Source organism: Chionomys nivalis, chromosome 4, assembly GCF_950005125.1.
Source record: "Chionomys nivalis chromosome 4, mChiNiv1.1, whole genome shotgun sequence".
Classification (NCBI taxonomy): domain Eukaryota; kingdom Metazoa; phylum Chordata; class Mammalia; order Rodentia; family Cricetidae; genus Chionomys; species Chionomys nivalis.
In genome coordinates, this window is record NC_080089.1 from 101,245,726 (window position 1) to 101,263,391 (window position 17,666).

At 41.9% G+C, this 17,666-nt stretch overlaps 1 protein-coding gene across 3 annotated transcripts in view; it reads left to right on the forward strand.

The window, feature by feature from the left end:
• Window positions 1-17,666, forward strand: part of Cpne4 (copine 4) — a 471,398-nt gene that overhangs the window by 123,964 nt on the left and 329,768 nt on the right. For all 3 annotated transcript variants that reach the window (XM_057768128.1, XM_057768130.1, XM_057768129.1), the window contains exon 2: window positions 11,092-11,272. In XM_057768128.1, the coding sequence (XP_057624111.1) occupies window positions 11,092-11,272 (181 nt within the window). The remainder of the gene's footprint in view (window positions 1-11,091; window positions 11,273-17,666) is intronic.

Here is a 17,666-nt window from a genome sequence, read left to right on the forward strand (position 1 = left end):
GCAAATTCTAAGGATACTTTTGTGTCTAATTCCTTAATACTGGTACTAGAATTACAAGTCACTGAGCCTGGCTTTTCTACATGAGTTCTGGATGATCAACTGAGGTTGTCATGCTTGCACAGCAAGCACTTTACTGACTGAGCCTTTGCCAAACCCTATGATTAATATATTATATGTATATAATATATACATATAATATGTGATATAAGTTGTGTGTGTGTATGTGTGTGTGTGTGTTTACAAATGCATTAGCATGGGTGTGGGAACTCTGGGATTTGGAATGTTGTTCTCTCTTTCCGTCATGTAGGGCTGGGGATCAAGCTCAAGCCAACAGGTGCAGAGGCAAGCACATTTACCCACTTGTGATCAGGTTAGGTCTAAGGAGCATTGTTCAGAATGGAGCCTCCAGTCAGACAGATTGCTTCATCTTGTTCACACCACTTCCTCCTCCAGTGTCCTACAGAGTGCTTGGTTCTTACAATTGAGAATAGATCTATTACTGTCTTGGCTGGTCTCTGGGTGAACTAGGTGTTCCTGGCCTCTGCTACCACCCGACATGGCCTCAGATACCTGGAAGATGCTTCATGAATTTCTTAAATTGAGATTGAAAGGTTGCATGGTGGAGACATTCAGCACCCCTGCCTTCCTTGGATTTGCTGAGATATTTAAAAGGCTGAATCATGCCATGGCAAGCAGAACAGTGATTATGCACTTATTTTTAATAGTCTTGGGACAAGCTTTGCTCAATCGGGTCCCTGGTGAACTCCAGCTGATTTCCTTCCCTCTTGAGCTCTCTATTGTCTTGGTGTTGTTTGCGACTCATTCAGAAACTAATTAAGTTCCGGGATCAGTCTGTCCTGTAAGAGACTGTGGGTATGCTGAAGTGGTAGGTTTTTTTATACCTTAAATTATCTGAGTGAAAGGACAATTATAATTTACTTCTAAAATTGGCCAAATGTCAGCTTTCATCAAAATAATTCTCAGCAGACATCAGTCTCTGTAAAACCAGGGTTTTGTATGAAAGGCAACAAAGAGGATTTAAATAGGCCATGGAAAAATGTATTGATAATCTGGCCTTATTAATCCCGGGCTCTAACAGAGTGTGAAATTACTTGTTTATTCCACTTATCCAGGGCCATGGGGGAAGCTGATCACTCGTTGACAGCGCTACACTTGGTGATCACCTTTCAGCCCTGAGCTTCCGCTGGGTCCAGGCCAAATAGTCCCATCACCAGAGCCAAGGTCAGGGTTGCTGATCCGTCCGAGCAGCCTCGGGTACTTAGGTATTCATGTGATCCCTTATATCCAATCAAGGCTTTCATTTGAGCATGGGCAGAGAGAGAAACTGGAGGTTGAGTAGAACTATGGAAAGTTGGGACCTTTGTCTTAATACCCTCACATTTCTGCCTTGTACCCGATGTCCCAGGAAGAAGGTGGGGTTGAGTGCATTTAGGAATATATTTCTCAACTCCAAAAAATGTGTGAACACTGTGCATACACTCATATATACATGCGCACACACTCCATTAGGGCTTCACTAATCTGTTTATATCATTTTTTGCATAGCGATATTATCAGAAACAGAGAGTAATTATTGCTAAACATAGGTAACAGCCAGTTTGTAAAGGAAGCTGACACAATTCTCTTCAATGAGGTTTAATTGGATGGGAGAGCTTCAAAGCCATGTCTGGTGAGGAGCTTTACTAAGATTGTGCATGAGACAGGAATGGGGAGCTAGCTACCATATGTGGGGTGGCTGGGGAGGCCTGAGTAGCCTCAAGCAGTCTGTCTGAGGAGTCTCAGACAAATCACTAGAATAAGGGACAGGTCTGACTATGTATAGCCTTTTAGAGTGGTATGAAATTCCATACCATTTGACTCAGTTCAGCATAGCATGTGTGAGAGGGAGCATGGAGGAGCCACATACCATAGCTGGAGAGATGTCAAGTCACAAGTCACAACACAGAATACTTTTTTGCTATAGTTTTGTTTGTTTGGTTGGTTTGATTTGGTTTAGTTTTTTGAGATACGGTTTCTCTGTAGCTTTGAGGCCTGTCCTGAAACTAGCTCTTGTAGACCAGGCTAGCCTCAAACTCACAGAGATCTGTCTGCTTTTGCCTCCTAAGTGCTGAGATTAAGGGCATGCACCACCACTGCCCAGCACAGACTACTTTTTAACTCTGTCTCAAAGAGAGTTTGCAGGGTGGCATAGCCTAATTCAGACTGTACGATCAGGCTTAAAGGCATAAACCCATGTTCTAGCAGTGATTGCCCTGACTGTCTGGGGCCTAGGCCTCTGGTCATGAGAGAGTTACAGTCACTGTGTCAGAGTCTTGTGAGACTGTAACCAAGGTATCAGCCAGGGCTACTATCCCATCTGAAATTCTGTTTGGATTTATATGCTTTCAAGCTCACATGGTTGTTGGCAAAATTCATGTCTTTGAGCCTATGGTACTCAGTTTCTTGTCTGTCAATTGAGGGCTACTTTTTGTTCTTTGCCTTCCTGACATGGTTATTTCATCAAAGCCAGGCAAGGACCAAGGCTCTTACTTACCAAGATGGTGTCACTAATGTAGAAAAATCATTAAACAAATGTTCTGTTACCTTGACATATTTCAAAGGTGAAAAACTAATCACAGGTCCTACCTGCACTCAAGGAGAGAAGGGGATGTAGCATGTGAATATGAGGAAGTGGACATTTTAACTTCTACTGTAATGATGGAGACACAAATTAGTCAGGTAGGACAGGGACAATATCTCCAACAACATCCTTGCTGTAGATCACGAATTCCAGAAGAGGGTTCCAGTTCTTGTGTCTTTGTTATCTCCTAAATGGGCACCTCTGCCATAAGGCTGCATGTAGTTGTGTCCAATCCTGAGAGGAGGTATCTAACTTTGTTGGACCAACTGGTTGACCAGCTCATCCTTCTCTCTATACCTCAAACCAGATTTTTCCATAAGTCCTTTAAAAAGTCTCTAGACTAGCATATCTACGCTCTCTCTCCTTCTCCCCTTCCCTCTCTTACAAGCTCCCACCTATGACTATAATAAACTTTTCTCTAAAACTCTAGAGTGGGGGAAATGGCTTAGCAGTTAAGAATTCATACTACTTTTGATAGGAGTTAGAGTCCCAGCACTTACATCAAGTAGCTCACAATTGCCTGCAGTTCCTGACCAGGAAATCTGACATGCCTGTGGCCTGTGCAGGTGCATACACATACACAGAGTGCATGTATATACATAAATAAATAATAACAAAATAAATATTAAAACTCACCCTCTGTGGTCTATGAATTTCAAGCTTTGTATATTTGCAACACAAGAATTTGAAAGCTTGGTGGTTTTTGGTGACTTTCAAGTATGTGGGACTCAGTTTCCCAAGAAAGAGTCTGTAGTTACCTCGAAGATACCTCAATATTTCCTTGTCACTATCACACCTGATATGTTTACTGCTTTGATGTAGTTCTCTTCTAAGGAGGAAATTGAGCCATCTCTGTTGATTTAAGAACTTAAAAAAAAAGAATGCTTAAAATGAGCATCTAGAGTCAAATGAACCAAACAACTGGTCTTAGAGACTCACGTCTGTAGTGGAATAGACTGGATATTCTTCTTGATCCAGTTAGTGTACCCAGCCCTTCTAGTAGTAAGTGTTGCTGCTACTGGCTCACAACTTCTTATCCTGGAGAATGTTTGGTCTCTCTCTTCTTTGCACAATTTACCAACTGCACATGCTTTCCCGTTTTTCTATTGCATTTTTTGATGCCCAATTAAGACTGATAATGAACCATTGCTAACTCATAGGCCTAAAAGAGCAAGGGGAGGCGCGACAATGAGAGCCGGGGTCTTGGAGAGTTATCTGATAGGAAATGTGTTCCTGAGTTTGGACTAAGGCAGGAGCTGGGAAGAAATAGTGCATTCTCTCCTCTTTTTCTTAATTCTGTTTCTCTTTGGTCAAACACAACAAAACACTCACCAACAATCGGTGTTAGCAATCAGTGAAGGATAGCTTTTTGGGACCCTGAGCAGAAGGAAGAGGAATCAGTAGGAAGGGAAATAATAGACAGTGACCAGCACAATGATCTTTCTCTCCTGCAGTACAGCCAGCATCCTGGTGCCAGATTGATCCTCAGAGTGTTTATTCTATCACCTATCATCTAGTTCCACATCATCCAGATCATTCCTATTGCTTAAAATTGTGATCCATGAAAGTCTAGTTTGGCTATTAAAAAAAATCTCTAGCCATGTACAAACAGGTTGTTTATTCATTTATAAACTGCTTAAATTCACTATTGTTGGGCCTGGGGTTTTAGTTCCACTCATCAGGTGTTTCCCAAGCATTCATGAAGCCCTGGGTTTGATTCGTGCTGGTAAGCTTAGCACTTTGGTAGAAGCAGGAGGATAAAGAGTTCAAGGTCATTCGTGGCCAAATAGAGAGTTTGAGGGCATATTGGACTGCATGAGATTCTGTTTAAGTGAAATAATTAATAAATTTAATTAATAGATTGATTTACTCTTGTTATATAATATTTCAGGATATGGCACACCCTTAAGATATACCATGTTGTGTGACAACTTTTTTTGGGGAAATGCAACACCAAAATCTCACCCCAGGTGGGGATCCCAATAAAGACCAAACCCAAGTTGGTGGATCAATGAGTTTTATTGGAGTTACTTACAGGAATACGGATGAGGGATTACTTATGGGTGGAGAAACAACTCAAAGACAGCTGCATTACAAAGGCCCACTCTAACATGGTGACAGTTCACAAATCCTGGGCACCAGTGCAGAGCCTGCAAGGAGCTCAATGTGTTGGAAAGTATCATTTTCAGGAGGCTCAGTTGGTCTGAGCCTCTTCCAGGCAGCTCTGTTTGTACTTGCTTCTTCTAGGCAGTTTGGCTTCCTGAGAATCTTTACAGCTTGTCTTGTCTGAGAACCACTTGCAACAATATTTCCTATCTATTTTTTATTGGGAGGGAGGAACCTTTTGAATCTCATCTGTTCCAGGTACTTCCTGAGGTTATTTTTAGTTGTTTCTTTACTGTCCGAATAAATGTCCCTGGCAGATGGAATGTATCAATTTTTGAGATAATTGCTTCACAACCATAATTAATTATCTTGAAGAAACCCTGAGATTTTTCAGTTGTTTTGGACACCTTTTGGCACGTATGACTACATTGCTGCCATTTTAGAGTAGGTGAGAGGGCTAATGGAAACCTCATACCAGGAGCATGTGGATTTTTTATCTGCATGACTGTATTATAATCAGAGGTTTCCTTTGCATTTATGGATGCTCCATAGTTGAAACTGTTTGTTACCACTTGAAGCCCAGTGGACAAGGTCCGTGTGGGAAAAAAAAGCATTGTAGTGATATGCAGATGGGAAACTGAGGGAGGATGAAATCATGGGCATCTGCAGCTCCCATCAGATCCACCATGCAGAACACAGGGCCCGTGGTCACCTGTCATAAGGACCAAGAGATGTCATCTGTGGTATATGATATTCCCAGGGAGTCAGCTGCCGCTACAGAAAGAGAACTGATGGAAGGATAAATAACCTGTCCTGGGAGGCTGAAGATGCAGCTCCACAAAATTAGCAGAACAGACACTGCTGTTTTCTCCTTGCTTTGGGAACCTGTGAAAAAAATAACAGCTCATGAGTGTGACTTCTCTGGTGCACTGCTGATTTGAGAAGTGGCAGTGAGCGTTTAGAGGGAGGGATGCCCAGATTACACGGCCTTCAAAGACAGAAGGACTTTACAGGAGTGAGTTGAACTTTGCTTTTAAAATAATAGGGAGAAATCTTAAGAGATTTTGAGCTGGCATTAGAATGATTTTATCTTGCAAGAGGCTAGACAATAACAGCGACCAGTTTGAGAGCATTTACGATGTGTCTAGCGTTGTATAAACCACTTGACATGCATTATTTCATACACGTACTACTATCTGACAGATTAGGGCGTCCTATTCAATGTTCTGTAGTTAGTGGAAGAGCTAGGATTTATGAAGTTAAACCTAGAACTACTTTTCTCTTTCATAGAGACTCTTGCAGTATGCATCACAATGAAGACTGGCATTAAACCGTCATTTTATTTTATTTACTGTATCCTTTGCCTTATAGAAGATTTTCAGTTTCGGGGGTCCCATTTATCGATTGTTGCTCTCAGTGTCTGTGATACTGGTGTTATATTTAGAAAGTAGTCTCCTGTGCCGATGCGTTCAAGGCTACTTCCCACTTTCTCTTCTGTCAGGTTCAATGTAACTGGATTTATGTTGAGGTCCTTGATCCATTTGGACTTGAGTTTTGTGCATGGTGATAGATATGGATCAATTTGCAGTCTTCTACATGTTGGCATCCAGTTATGTTAGCACTGTTTGTTAATGATGCTTTCTTTTTTCCATTTTACCATTTTGTCTTCTTTGTCAAAAATCATGTGTTCATAGGTGTGTGGATTAATGTCAGGGTCTTCAATTTGTTTCCATTGGTCCACTTGTCTGTTTTTATCCCAATAGCAAGCCATTTTTATTACTATAGCTCTATAATAGAGTTTGAAGTCAGGGCTGGTGGTACCTCCAGAACTTCCTTTATTATACAGGATTGTTTTAGCTATACAAAATGACAGCCTACAGAATGGGAAAAGACCTTCACCAACCACACATCTGACAGAGGGCTGATCTACAAAATCTATAAAAAACACAAGAAATTAGACATCAAAATACAAAATAATCCAATTTAAAATGGGGTACAGAGCTAAACAGAGAATTCTCAGTAGAAGAATCTCAAATAGCTGAAAGACATTTAAGGAACTGTTCAACACAATCATCAGGGAAATGCAAATAAAAATGACTCTGAGATAGCATCTTACACCTGTCAGAATGACTAAGATCAATAGTACTGAGGACAGCTTATGTTAGAGAGGATGTGAAGCCAGGGATCACTCCTCCACTGGTGATGGGAATGCAAAGTTGTACAGCCATTTGGAAATCCTTATGGTGGTTTCTCAGAAAATTGGGGATCAATGTACCTCAAGACCCAGTGATACCACTCCTAGGCATATTCCCAAAAGATGCTCAGTCAAATCACAAGGACACTTGCTCAACTATGTTCATAGCAGCTTTTTTTTTGTAATAGGCAGAACATGGGAACAACCTAGATGCCCTTCAACTGAAGAATGGATAAAGAAGTTGTAATACATTTACACAATGGAGTATTACTTAGTTGTAAGAAATGACATCATGAAATCTCCAGGCAAATGGATGGAATTAGAAAAAAAACATCCTAGCCGGGTGGTGGTGGCACATGCCTTTAATCCCAGCACTCGGGAAGCAGAGGCAGGCGGATCTCTAGGAGTTCGAGGTCAGCCTGGTCTACAAGAGCTGATTCCAGGACAGGAACCAAAAAGCTACGGAGAAACCCTGTCTCAAAAAAAAAAAAAAAAAAAAAAAGAAAGAAAGAAAGAAAAAGAAAAAACCATCCTGAGTGAGGTAACTCAGACTCAGAAAAACAAACATAGTATGTACTCACTCAAAAGAAGATATTAGATATAAAGCAAAGGATAACAGACTACAATCCAGAGACCCAGAGAAGTAGTGTAATAAGAAAGACTGTAAAAGGGACACATGGATTGCCCAGGGAAGGGGAATTAAATGAGATCCTCCAGGCAAACCTGGGATGAGGGGGTATGGTAAAGGGGAGGGGATGAGAGATGAGAAGTTGAGGGAACAGGATGGTCAAGGGGGGAGAGGGAGAAGGGCAGTGAAGGAGAGATCTTGATAGAGAGAGCCACTATGGAGTTAGAGAGACACCTGGTGCTAGGGTATTTCCAAGAACAGACAAGGATGACCCCAGCTAAGACTCCTAGCAATAGTGGAGAGGGAGCCTGAATGGTAATCAGATTGTTGAATATCCCAACTATTATCATAGCCTTCTTCCAGTAATTGATGGAACCAGATGCAGAGATCCACAACCAAGTACCAGGCTGAGCTCCGGGAATCCAATAGAAGAAGGGGAAGAGGAAATATATGAGCAAGGGAGATCAAAATCAAGGTGGAGAAATTTATAGAAACAGCTGAAACCAAGCTTGTGGAAACTCATGAACTCTAGACCAGCAGCTGTGGGACCTCCATGGGACTGAACTAGGTCCTCCATATGTGGGGGACAGTGGTGAAGCTTGGACCACCTGTGAGACACCTGGAAGTAGAACCAGGATCTATCCCTGGTTCATGAGATAACTTATTGGAGCCCATTCGCTGTGGTGGGATGCCATGCTCAGCCTTAATGCAGTGGGGAGGGACTTGGTCCTGCCCCAACTTAACGTGGCAGACTTTGTTGACTTCCTATGGGAGCCCTTACCCATTTGGAGGAGTGGATGGGGTTTGGACTTCAGAAGTAGGTAGGGGGTACAAGTGGAGGGAGAACTGGGTGAACTGGGGATGGAATGTAAAATGAAATTAAAATAAATTATATTACAAACAAACAGAAAGACTGGCATTAGAGGAGTTAGACGCATGACCGCTCCGATTAAGAGCATTTGTTGCTCTTTTAGAGGGCCTGAGTTTGGTTCCCAGCACATACATGGCACCAGGCAAACACAGAGTTACATACATGCAGGCAAAAGACTCATGCCCATAAAACAAATGTAAGTAAATCTTAAATAAAAGACTGGCATTAGAGAGGTTGCTCCACTCTCTAGGGAAAGCTTGCTTATTCCTGAGGGAAGCTGCACCGCTGGGAAAGGTCAGATGTGAGCCTATGAAGGACAATGAGCGTGGCGTCCAGGGAGAGGAGTGGCCTCCAGGATGACAGAAGAACAGGACAGACAGACGTGAGCCTATGAAGGGACAGTGAGCGTGGCTCCCAGAGAGAGGAGCGGCCACCAGCATGGCAGAAGAACATTATGGATTCAAAGGAACCGACAAGTACATTGGGAAAATCAGACGTTCAGGATGACACTGACCTGTTAAAAGCTGGCAAAGTCTACTGCACCCTCCCCATCCTGCCTCTCCACAAACCACCCTCATTCTAGCCGATTCTCTCCTCCCTCTGCCTTGTCCCAGACTTCACTTCAGGTATGCTTTGTCTCTTACATAGCTCATAATTCACACAAATACAGGAACTGTAATTTATTAAGCTATGGATTTACAACCTGACTGTTCCCTATATTTGAGTAACAATTATTTTGAAATGGAAAGGCAATATGGCTATGGAGACCAACACAAATCGAGGATGTTGGTCATGTCCATTGCACCTTGGTAGATTTGGATGTTTCTAGACTGAAGATTTTGCTTGCTGTGGTCTGGGAGAGAGAAAGTGACCATGAAGCTCCAGCTCTGCCATTAGAATAATTATGCGACCTGGGCAAGCAGCCAATCCTCTCTGAGCTTAAATTTTCTAATATGTAAAAAACAAATACCCCAAACTCTATTAATATTCATTGGGTAGAAGACAGTGTTGCTCTCGTTCTTGAACTAATTTCCTGACAATTTTGAAAAAAATAGGTTGGCAATTCTCCTCGATCACAAATGCACCTTAACCTGACATTTTAAAATGGGGTTGGCACATATTTGATGACTACATAGTAAATATTTCAGGCTTTGTTGACTCTGTAATCTCTAGTTTGGTTACTCAGTTCAGCCACTGATAGTAAAGAGGTGAATGTGCACATATGCTTGCGTCACATTTAAACTTTACTGGTGTGTACTTGTGTGCTCATGTCTTTGAACAAGTGGTGTCTGTGTGTGCACACACACATGTGTTCAAGGCCGACGTATGGCCATCAGCCTGTGCAAGGTGGCATATTGTGCTTATTTACACTAGTATGGCGATAGCAATAGGGAGAAACTAAATACTTGTGGTGGAAGGGAAGGAGACAGGGAAGAACTGCCCCCACTTTACAGGAGTGATTTCACTGTAAGACACAACTCCACACGAAGGTTAGGAAACCATTGCTGGTTTCCCCACTGAAGCTAGAAGCATAGAACATGCTGGGAGGATTCTAATCCCAAGAGCATCTTCCAGCATTTTCACAGGCTTACCGTGTTCAGAGGAGGAGTGAGTGGGTAGCCCCTGCCTGAGCAGTGCATAGTTTTGCTGTGAAAGACATCAAGTTGAACTGGGCTGGGATCTGTTGTACATACCCATGTCTTGTGTTTTCAGGAGTTCAGAATCAGAAATTTGTGGGTTACTTTATTTTATTTTGTCTCCTCATTTTCCCTTTTTAATTTGGAGTTCTGATATGGCATCTGGGAGCCTAGGAGCGAAAAGAAGAGTGGACTTATACACTTGAGATAGAAAAGCCCATGCTGAGGTTTCCTTGGGTGCTGTCTTGCCAAAAGCATTTTAGAAAAGCAAACTAGAGTGCAGAGGTCAGAAACTTAGATTACTTCCGGAGATAAGACAACAGACTTATCTGCTCCATTACATGGGAGCAGAGTTGGAGTTTAGGAAATTATGAAAACTTGTGGAGCCAGCGAGTTGGCTCGGTGGATTAAGGAGCTTGTTGTCAAACCTGCCGACCTGAATTCTAGTCCTGGAACCTCACTATATGTGGAAAGAGAGAACCACCTCCGCATAGTTGTCCTCTGACCTGAACCCGAACCTGCACATGCTGCGTGGTGAACCTGAACCTGCGCTCACAGACACACATAACACATAATAAAAAAATAATACATACAACACGATAAAATTGATGAGCCAAAAGACCAGTAAAAAAATCCACATAAACCTTCTACTTACTATAAATCTGGATTGCACTTTTCAATCTGTTTCACTGATTCATTAATTTTATTTCATGGATTAATTTTCACTGTGTAAATCTGCAAATCATACCAGAAAAAGTTGATGTTAGCCAAGTGTGCCAGCATCTGTTTGGGAAGCTTTATTTTGGTGGTGGCGGGAAGGGCTGTTTGGTACCTGCTTGGCTGAAGCAGCTAGTCAGTCGGAAATGAGATAATGAAGACCATCAATGTTCGAAAGTGTGTGCTGAACAGGTTTCCCGAATGGTGGTCTGTGGCGGGGAGGGGAGAACTTCCCCTTTGAAAAACACTACAGTGACTGGCATGCCATTTTTTATTCTCTTTATTTCCCTAACACAGAATGAAGAAGATGAGCAACATTTATGAGTCAGCTGCCAACACGCTGGGAATCTTTAACAGCCCCTGCCTGACCAAAGTCGAACTGCGTGTGGCGTGCAAAGGGATTTCTGACAGAGATGCTCTGTCCAAGCCGGACCCCTGCGTCATCCTCAAGATGCAGTCTCACGGGCAGTGGTTTGAGGTAGGATTGCCCGTGGAGACAGACAGAAGTCTGGCTGGATTATCTGTTCAATTTAAAAACAAAGCAACACAAAACAAAAATATTCCCTGACTTGAGCTGGTTTATTCCAAAAACATAGAAAGTTCCAGAAAAAAATTTAAATAGAATCATGTTTCTGTTTATCTCATGATGTTTTAATATGGTTGTTTTGAAACTGTGATATTTTGACAATTTGTGAGCCTGAAATTTTCAGGATGTTTACAATAATTACTGAGTGATAACTATAACACACTCTGTCCTATACCCAATTATCAACAAAATGCTAACAGGTCAGAAACACACCTGCATCCAGGACCCAGGCTGGACTGGAGTAATACGATGGATGCTATAAAACCTGGCTCCACAGAGCCAAGGCAGAATCTATTAATTATTATATAACCATCAATATTAATAAGCATACTCCTGGGGTGATAGGAGGGAGGCTCCTTTTTCTGAGGGAGCACATTTGGGAAGTTGAGAAAGAAGTAACTTTTCTGATGGGGTTGGTACAGGGCATAGGTTTTTCCATGTTGAGAGAGGAGTAAAGGGTGAAAGGCACGAGCAAGCCAGTCCTGTGAAATCTCTGGACCCTGGCCCATAGTCTGAGGACTTGGGAGCTGGGGTCCAGGGATATTGGTCATAATGAGCCAAGACTAGAGGTCAGGGCTCTGAAGAAGCTGTCCACATCACAGGTCAGTGAGGAATGGCCCGAATTTTCAGTGGTGCTGTGGATCTCAGAACCAGGTGTCTGAGAGCCAGAACACACTGACAGAGAAAGAACTCAAGGCCCAGAGCAATCATTCCTAGTCCACGGCACTGGGGTGCTACATTGGGTATAGAACCTTAATCTGAGTTGGTTGGGGACTAGAGAAAGTGAAGTCTGTCTGTCTGTGTGTGTGCACGCGCACGCATGCGCGTGCAAATCCTGAAGGGATTTAGTAGTGAAAACATTCACTGGGATAGTGGATGTGAGAGGAAGAAGGAAGGAACTGTGGGGTATCATGTTCATTAAGTGTTGTTGGAAGGAATTGAGCCATTAAAAACTCTAGAGCCCAGTGGCTCACTGGGTAGCAGTGAGAATGGAAAGGTTTTGCTATAAATTAGTCTTTGCGAGAGGTGATTTCCAATTTGTCAAGAGATGACTTGGTATTTTGTTTCATTTGTCTGGGGAAGGATTTGATCTTTTTGTGGTTTGTTTGCCCGTTGGACTCTAGGCAGTCAGTGATCCAGGGAAGAAGAGCAGTGGGATTCTTCGCATCCCGTGGACTGGCTTAGCTAGATGCTATGCTGATAGATGTTCATGTAGATATGACAATACTTGATGAAGAGCAGAGATGACTGCCATACAGGGATTTGTGGTTTTGAGTGAAACTTAAAATAATGTGAATTATATTTTATCAATGACTTATCAGAGGTTGTAAGTGACATGATGTAGTGATTCCAGGTTCCGAATGAAAAAACAAAACAAAATGGACAGAAATACTATGGCTTTGTCTAATACTGTTCTGCTTGTGCAGGCAAAAGACAGTATCAATGACTTATCAGAGGTTGTAAGTGACATGATGTAGTGATTCCAGGTTCCGAATGAAAAAACAAAACAAAATGGACAGAAATACTATGGCTTTGTCTAATACTGTTCTGCTTGTGCAGGCAAAAGACAGTATTTAAAACCAGGCAGCTCCACAGCCCAAAGGTTTTATTGCTGTTTTAAACTTACTGAAGAAACTGGTATAGTCTTTGGTAGAATATTTGGAAATACTAAAGGTTGAGTTCTACAGATGGAGTATTTTTTTTTGCTAGTATTGTTTATTTATAAATCAAAATATTGCATCTAAACACCTGTTTTAAATAAGGATTTTTCTTTACAGTTTTATTATTTTTCTAATAAATGATCAAACTAAGGGTGTCTCTCTATATATCTTATAGAAGATATACATACATATATATATAGATAGATAGATATTATAGAAGTGTGTGTTTGTGTGTGTGTGCCTTAGACAGTATTTTTTGCTGTGAAATGATACTAGGACTGTGGCAAATCTTATAAAGGAAATCATTTAAGTGGAGGCTTGCTTACAGTTGGAGGTTTAGTCCATTATCATGGTGAGAAGCATGTTGGCACCCAGGCAGACTTGGAACTGGAGAGGTAGCTGAGAATTCTACATCTACATTAGTAGGCAGCAGGAAGAGAGAAAGAGACAATGGGCCTGGCTTGAGCATTTGAAACCCCAAAGTTCACTCCCAGTGACACACTTCCTCCAACAAAAACCACACCTACTCTAACAAGGCCATGCCTCCTAATTGCTGTCAAGTAGCTCCACCCCTTAATGACCAAGCATTTAAAGATAAGGGTCCATGGGGGCTGCTCTTACTAAACTATCACATTATATACTATTGTAGCTTTCCCTTTTTAGTGCCCAACAAGGTTCTCTCCATTTCCTCTATCACAATTCTTGTGGTTCCTTTTCTCCCCCCAAATAGCTCTGAGTGGAGTGTGTGTGTGTGTGTGTGTGTGTGTGTGTGTGTGTGCATGTTCAAGTGTAAATTTTACACATGAACAAAAATATGCTGTATGAGTCAGGGTTCTCTACAGGAACAGAAAACAACAGGATGAATATGTATGAAAAAGAAATTTTAGATTGGCTTACACGATATAATCTGGGTCATCTAACAATGGCTGTCTTCACATTGGAGAAAGACTGAGAATCCAGTAGCTCCTTGCAGCCTCAATTTTGGCAGTCTTACTCTGACACTGAAAGCCTGATCTTGGAGAGTCACTCACCCTCTGTCCTCACTGAACCCAATGAATCTGGGTTCCAGTGTCAGGAGATGATGACAGCCACAGCAACAGAACACAGACACACACAGTGGCCTTAGCAGAAAGGTAAGCAGCTGAACAAAAACAGCCCTCTTTCTCCTTGGATCTCTTTCTTATCTGGACTGCTTTTAAAGGATGGTACAAATCCTGAAGAAGGGTCTTTCTCTCTCAGTTAATCATTGCAGGAAATTCCTGCCCAACACCGTGTCTCTTGGTCAACGCCAAACCAGCCAACCCGTTTGCAATCTCTTAGGATCATCCTTGCAGCCTTCCCTCCTTTTATCTGCTTAGGAACAGGCCAGAGTGTCTCCAGCGGGCAGTCATCCCCTATATTGTAGGAAGGAGCACCATAAACTTTGAGAGGCAATGTATTTACTCCTGTAAGCCTATACTAGCAACCACTTCATTGAAAGGTAGTTTTAATAGCTGCTCATGAGCAGCTGGGATTCAGGTGAGGGGACCCATGCATGGAGAACGGATGACGGGCAGGTGGGAATCTTAACTCTTACATTGTAACAGCAAAACCTTCGTTCACTGGGGTTTTATGTGTCAGGGCAGATTTTTCTCCTGAGAGAAGATCTTATCTTGTTGGTGAGCCTTTAAAAAAAACTTAAGTAAACAAAATTAAATGGAATGGGTACAGTAGGGGAAAGTCACTTTTTGAAAATTAGCAGAGAATAAATTGGCTTCTAAAACACCTTTTATGCTTTAACTACTGTCAACTCTTGTATATATAGCTTTTCTATTTTTCTCTTCTGACACACCTATGTTAAACCTTTTGAAAATTTTCATTTTTAATATTTTCTTATTTAGTATGTGCTGATGATGAGAGCACATTCCTGCCACACACATGTGAGGGTCGGAGTTCAACTTGCAGAAATTCACTCTTGCCTTGTTCTACTTGGGTTCTCGTTATAGAAGTCAAGTTGTCCTGCTTGGTGACAGGTGCCTTCACCCACTGGGCCATCTCCCAGGCTCTATTTTGACATAATTCTTAGGCATGTAAAAATGTTCTTTTCTGATTTTACTGCCGAGAAGTATATGCCTTTTCCATATTATAGCAACTTTGATAAATGTAATTTTCAAGTTGCATAATATCCTACCGAAAAGATTCACTTAAACTGCTGTCCCATTTCTTAACTTTGAGACTGCCTTTTGAAATGCTGTCCTTTAAGTGATGCCAGGATGAACATCTTTGTGCACAAAATTTTTACTTATTTTTGGATGGGTTCCTAGAAGAGATGCTATCAAAATAGAACTGGTGGGATTGAGGATAGGAGGGTTTATTTTGTTTTAGTTTTCGAGAACTTCACACATGGGCACCGCGTTTACATCACTCTAGCTCCTCCCATGTCTTCCCCTCTCTCCCCAATTCATAGCCTCTTCTTTACTATTGTTGCATATATACATATTGTGTGTGTGTGCACATGCATGCATGTGTGTGTGTATGTTTGTATATGACCTACCGAGTCCATATAGCATTGCTCATATGTACATGTGTCCAGAACTGGCCACTTGGCATTGGACAACCTATGACCAAATTTGTCTCTGCCAGAAACTGATTCATCCATTCTCAGCAGCCATTGACCACCTGTATCTCTTCATCTAGTGGTAGGACCAGGTGGGATTTCTGCTCTCTAGTTGGCATGTCAACTGGTATTATTTTTATGCCAGTCTCATCAGAAAACCATATTGTTGGAGAGCATTTTACCTGTCGTGTCTCAGGGACACTATCTAGCCCTAGGCATCCTGGTCCGCTGGCTCTTACACTCCTTCTTTTCCCTCCTCCATTATTTTACTTGAGGCATAAGTGTATGGATTGTGCTGTAGAAGTATCTGTTAGGGCTGGGTACTCTCCAGTTCCTTATTCTCTGCCCTTCTGCCAGTTGTAGATGTCTGTAATAGTCTCCACCTGTTGCAGAAAAGAGGCTTCTTTGATTAGGGATGAAAGCTATACTTTTTTCTGGTATACGGAAAAACTAAGCACAGTCACAAATCATGTTAATTTAAGAAAATGGCAGCAGTCGGTGCTTCTCTAGAGCCCATGACCTCTCTGGCCACAGGTAGTTGACTGGTTTACAGTACCAGGAATGACTTCCCTCTCATTGGGATGACGAGGAAAACAGATCCCATGCCAAGAAGCTGCCAAAATTTACTTTGAATGACAATTGATGAAGAAGTTAAAACTAAAGAAAGGATGAGAAGTAACTCTGAGATAAGGACCAAGAAATCGGTACTTTACTTAGGACTATAAAGTGGCATGTTAGGACAAACTTGTGAAGTTGTCAAAATAGTCAGAAACCATTTGGGCCAGTGTGTATTCATTGCATCAACAAAGCAGAGACTTGGTTAATAAAAATATACTAGTCTACCCCTGGACAAGAGGACAAAAGAAAGAGTTTAATATTAAAAAACCCAGCAGGCACATCATCAAGGAGAAGCTGTATCCATGGAGATGGGGATGGAGGAAGGACCTACCTGCTGGAAACTGGAGAGACAGTGGTGAAGCACATAGGGCTGGAGAAGCCATCTTAAAATCAATGGGGATAACTTGTCATTTCCCTTTTTGTTGCTCTCCCATCTCCCACCAGTTCCTTCTATTGGACAAGCTTTGCTGGAAGTCTGCTAGCAACGTTTGAAAGAAGAGAACATAAAATGTATTTTAGATGAAAGAGCAAGTAGACCACACATAGACCTTCCAACCACCCACTTGGAGAATCATTTACAGCTACCAAGTGGTGAGCGGTTATTTAGTGACACCACCTACTTTCTGATGCAAGTTCCAAAAGTGACTTCTGCATCCTCACATCTATGCTAGAGGAGAGTGACATGTTTAGTGGAGGCCAGCAAGCATGAGCTGAACTCAGTTGGGAAATATACTGAAGGGTGTACTTTTCTGTGGCCATCTCCTGGAGAGAATCTTGGTGGTCAGAGAGATTCCTATGTACAGAATCACAGAACTGGGGGAAGGGCTTCAAGCCAAGGCTTAACACTGTTTAAATTTCTCAGTATTTTCATCATGGGGAATCTGAGATGTTAAATAATGAAGAGATTGTTGAGGAGTTTTGGGGTGAGACTCAGAAAAATAAAATATGCTTACCTTTCAGTGAGAACATTAGGGTTTGGCAAAAGAGGGGCTTTCTCATGAGTGTTCAAACTTTTGACATTTCAACATGATGCTATGGTCTACAAACATGTGGGGCCACACCCTTCACTATTGGGAATGCATTTGGCCTGTGGGCTGAAGGTCATACTTGCCTGCTGGCATGCCTGGCAGAATTCTCTGCAAAGAGTGGCATGTTGTAGACCTGCTCTGTGCAGTGAGTGGCAACTGAGCACATAGATGATTGCTAGCATAACTAAGAGTTAAATTTTTTAAGAAACATTTACATTCATTGTAATTGTTACAAGCTAGCAAGGGATTTTGGACATTCCTGGTGGGGAGGAGAGCAGCCTGAAGTGGGGCATGAGTGATAGAATTAAAATTTGACATAATTTTTTTTTTTACTGCTTCTGATTACTGTGGAGTTTTCCCTAATGTTTATGTATGGGTGTTTT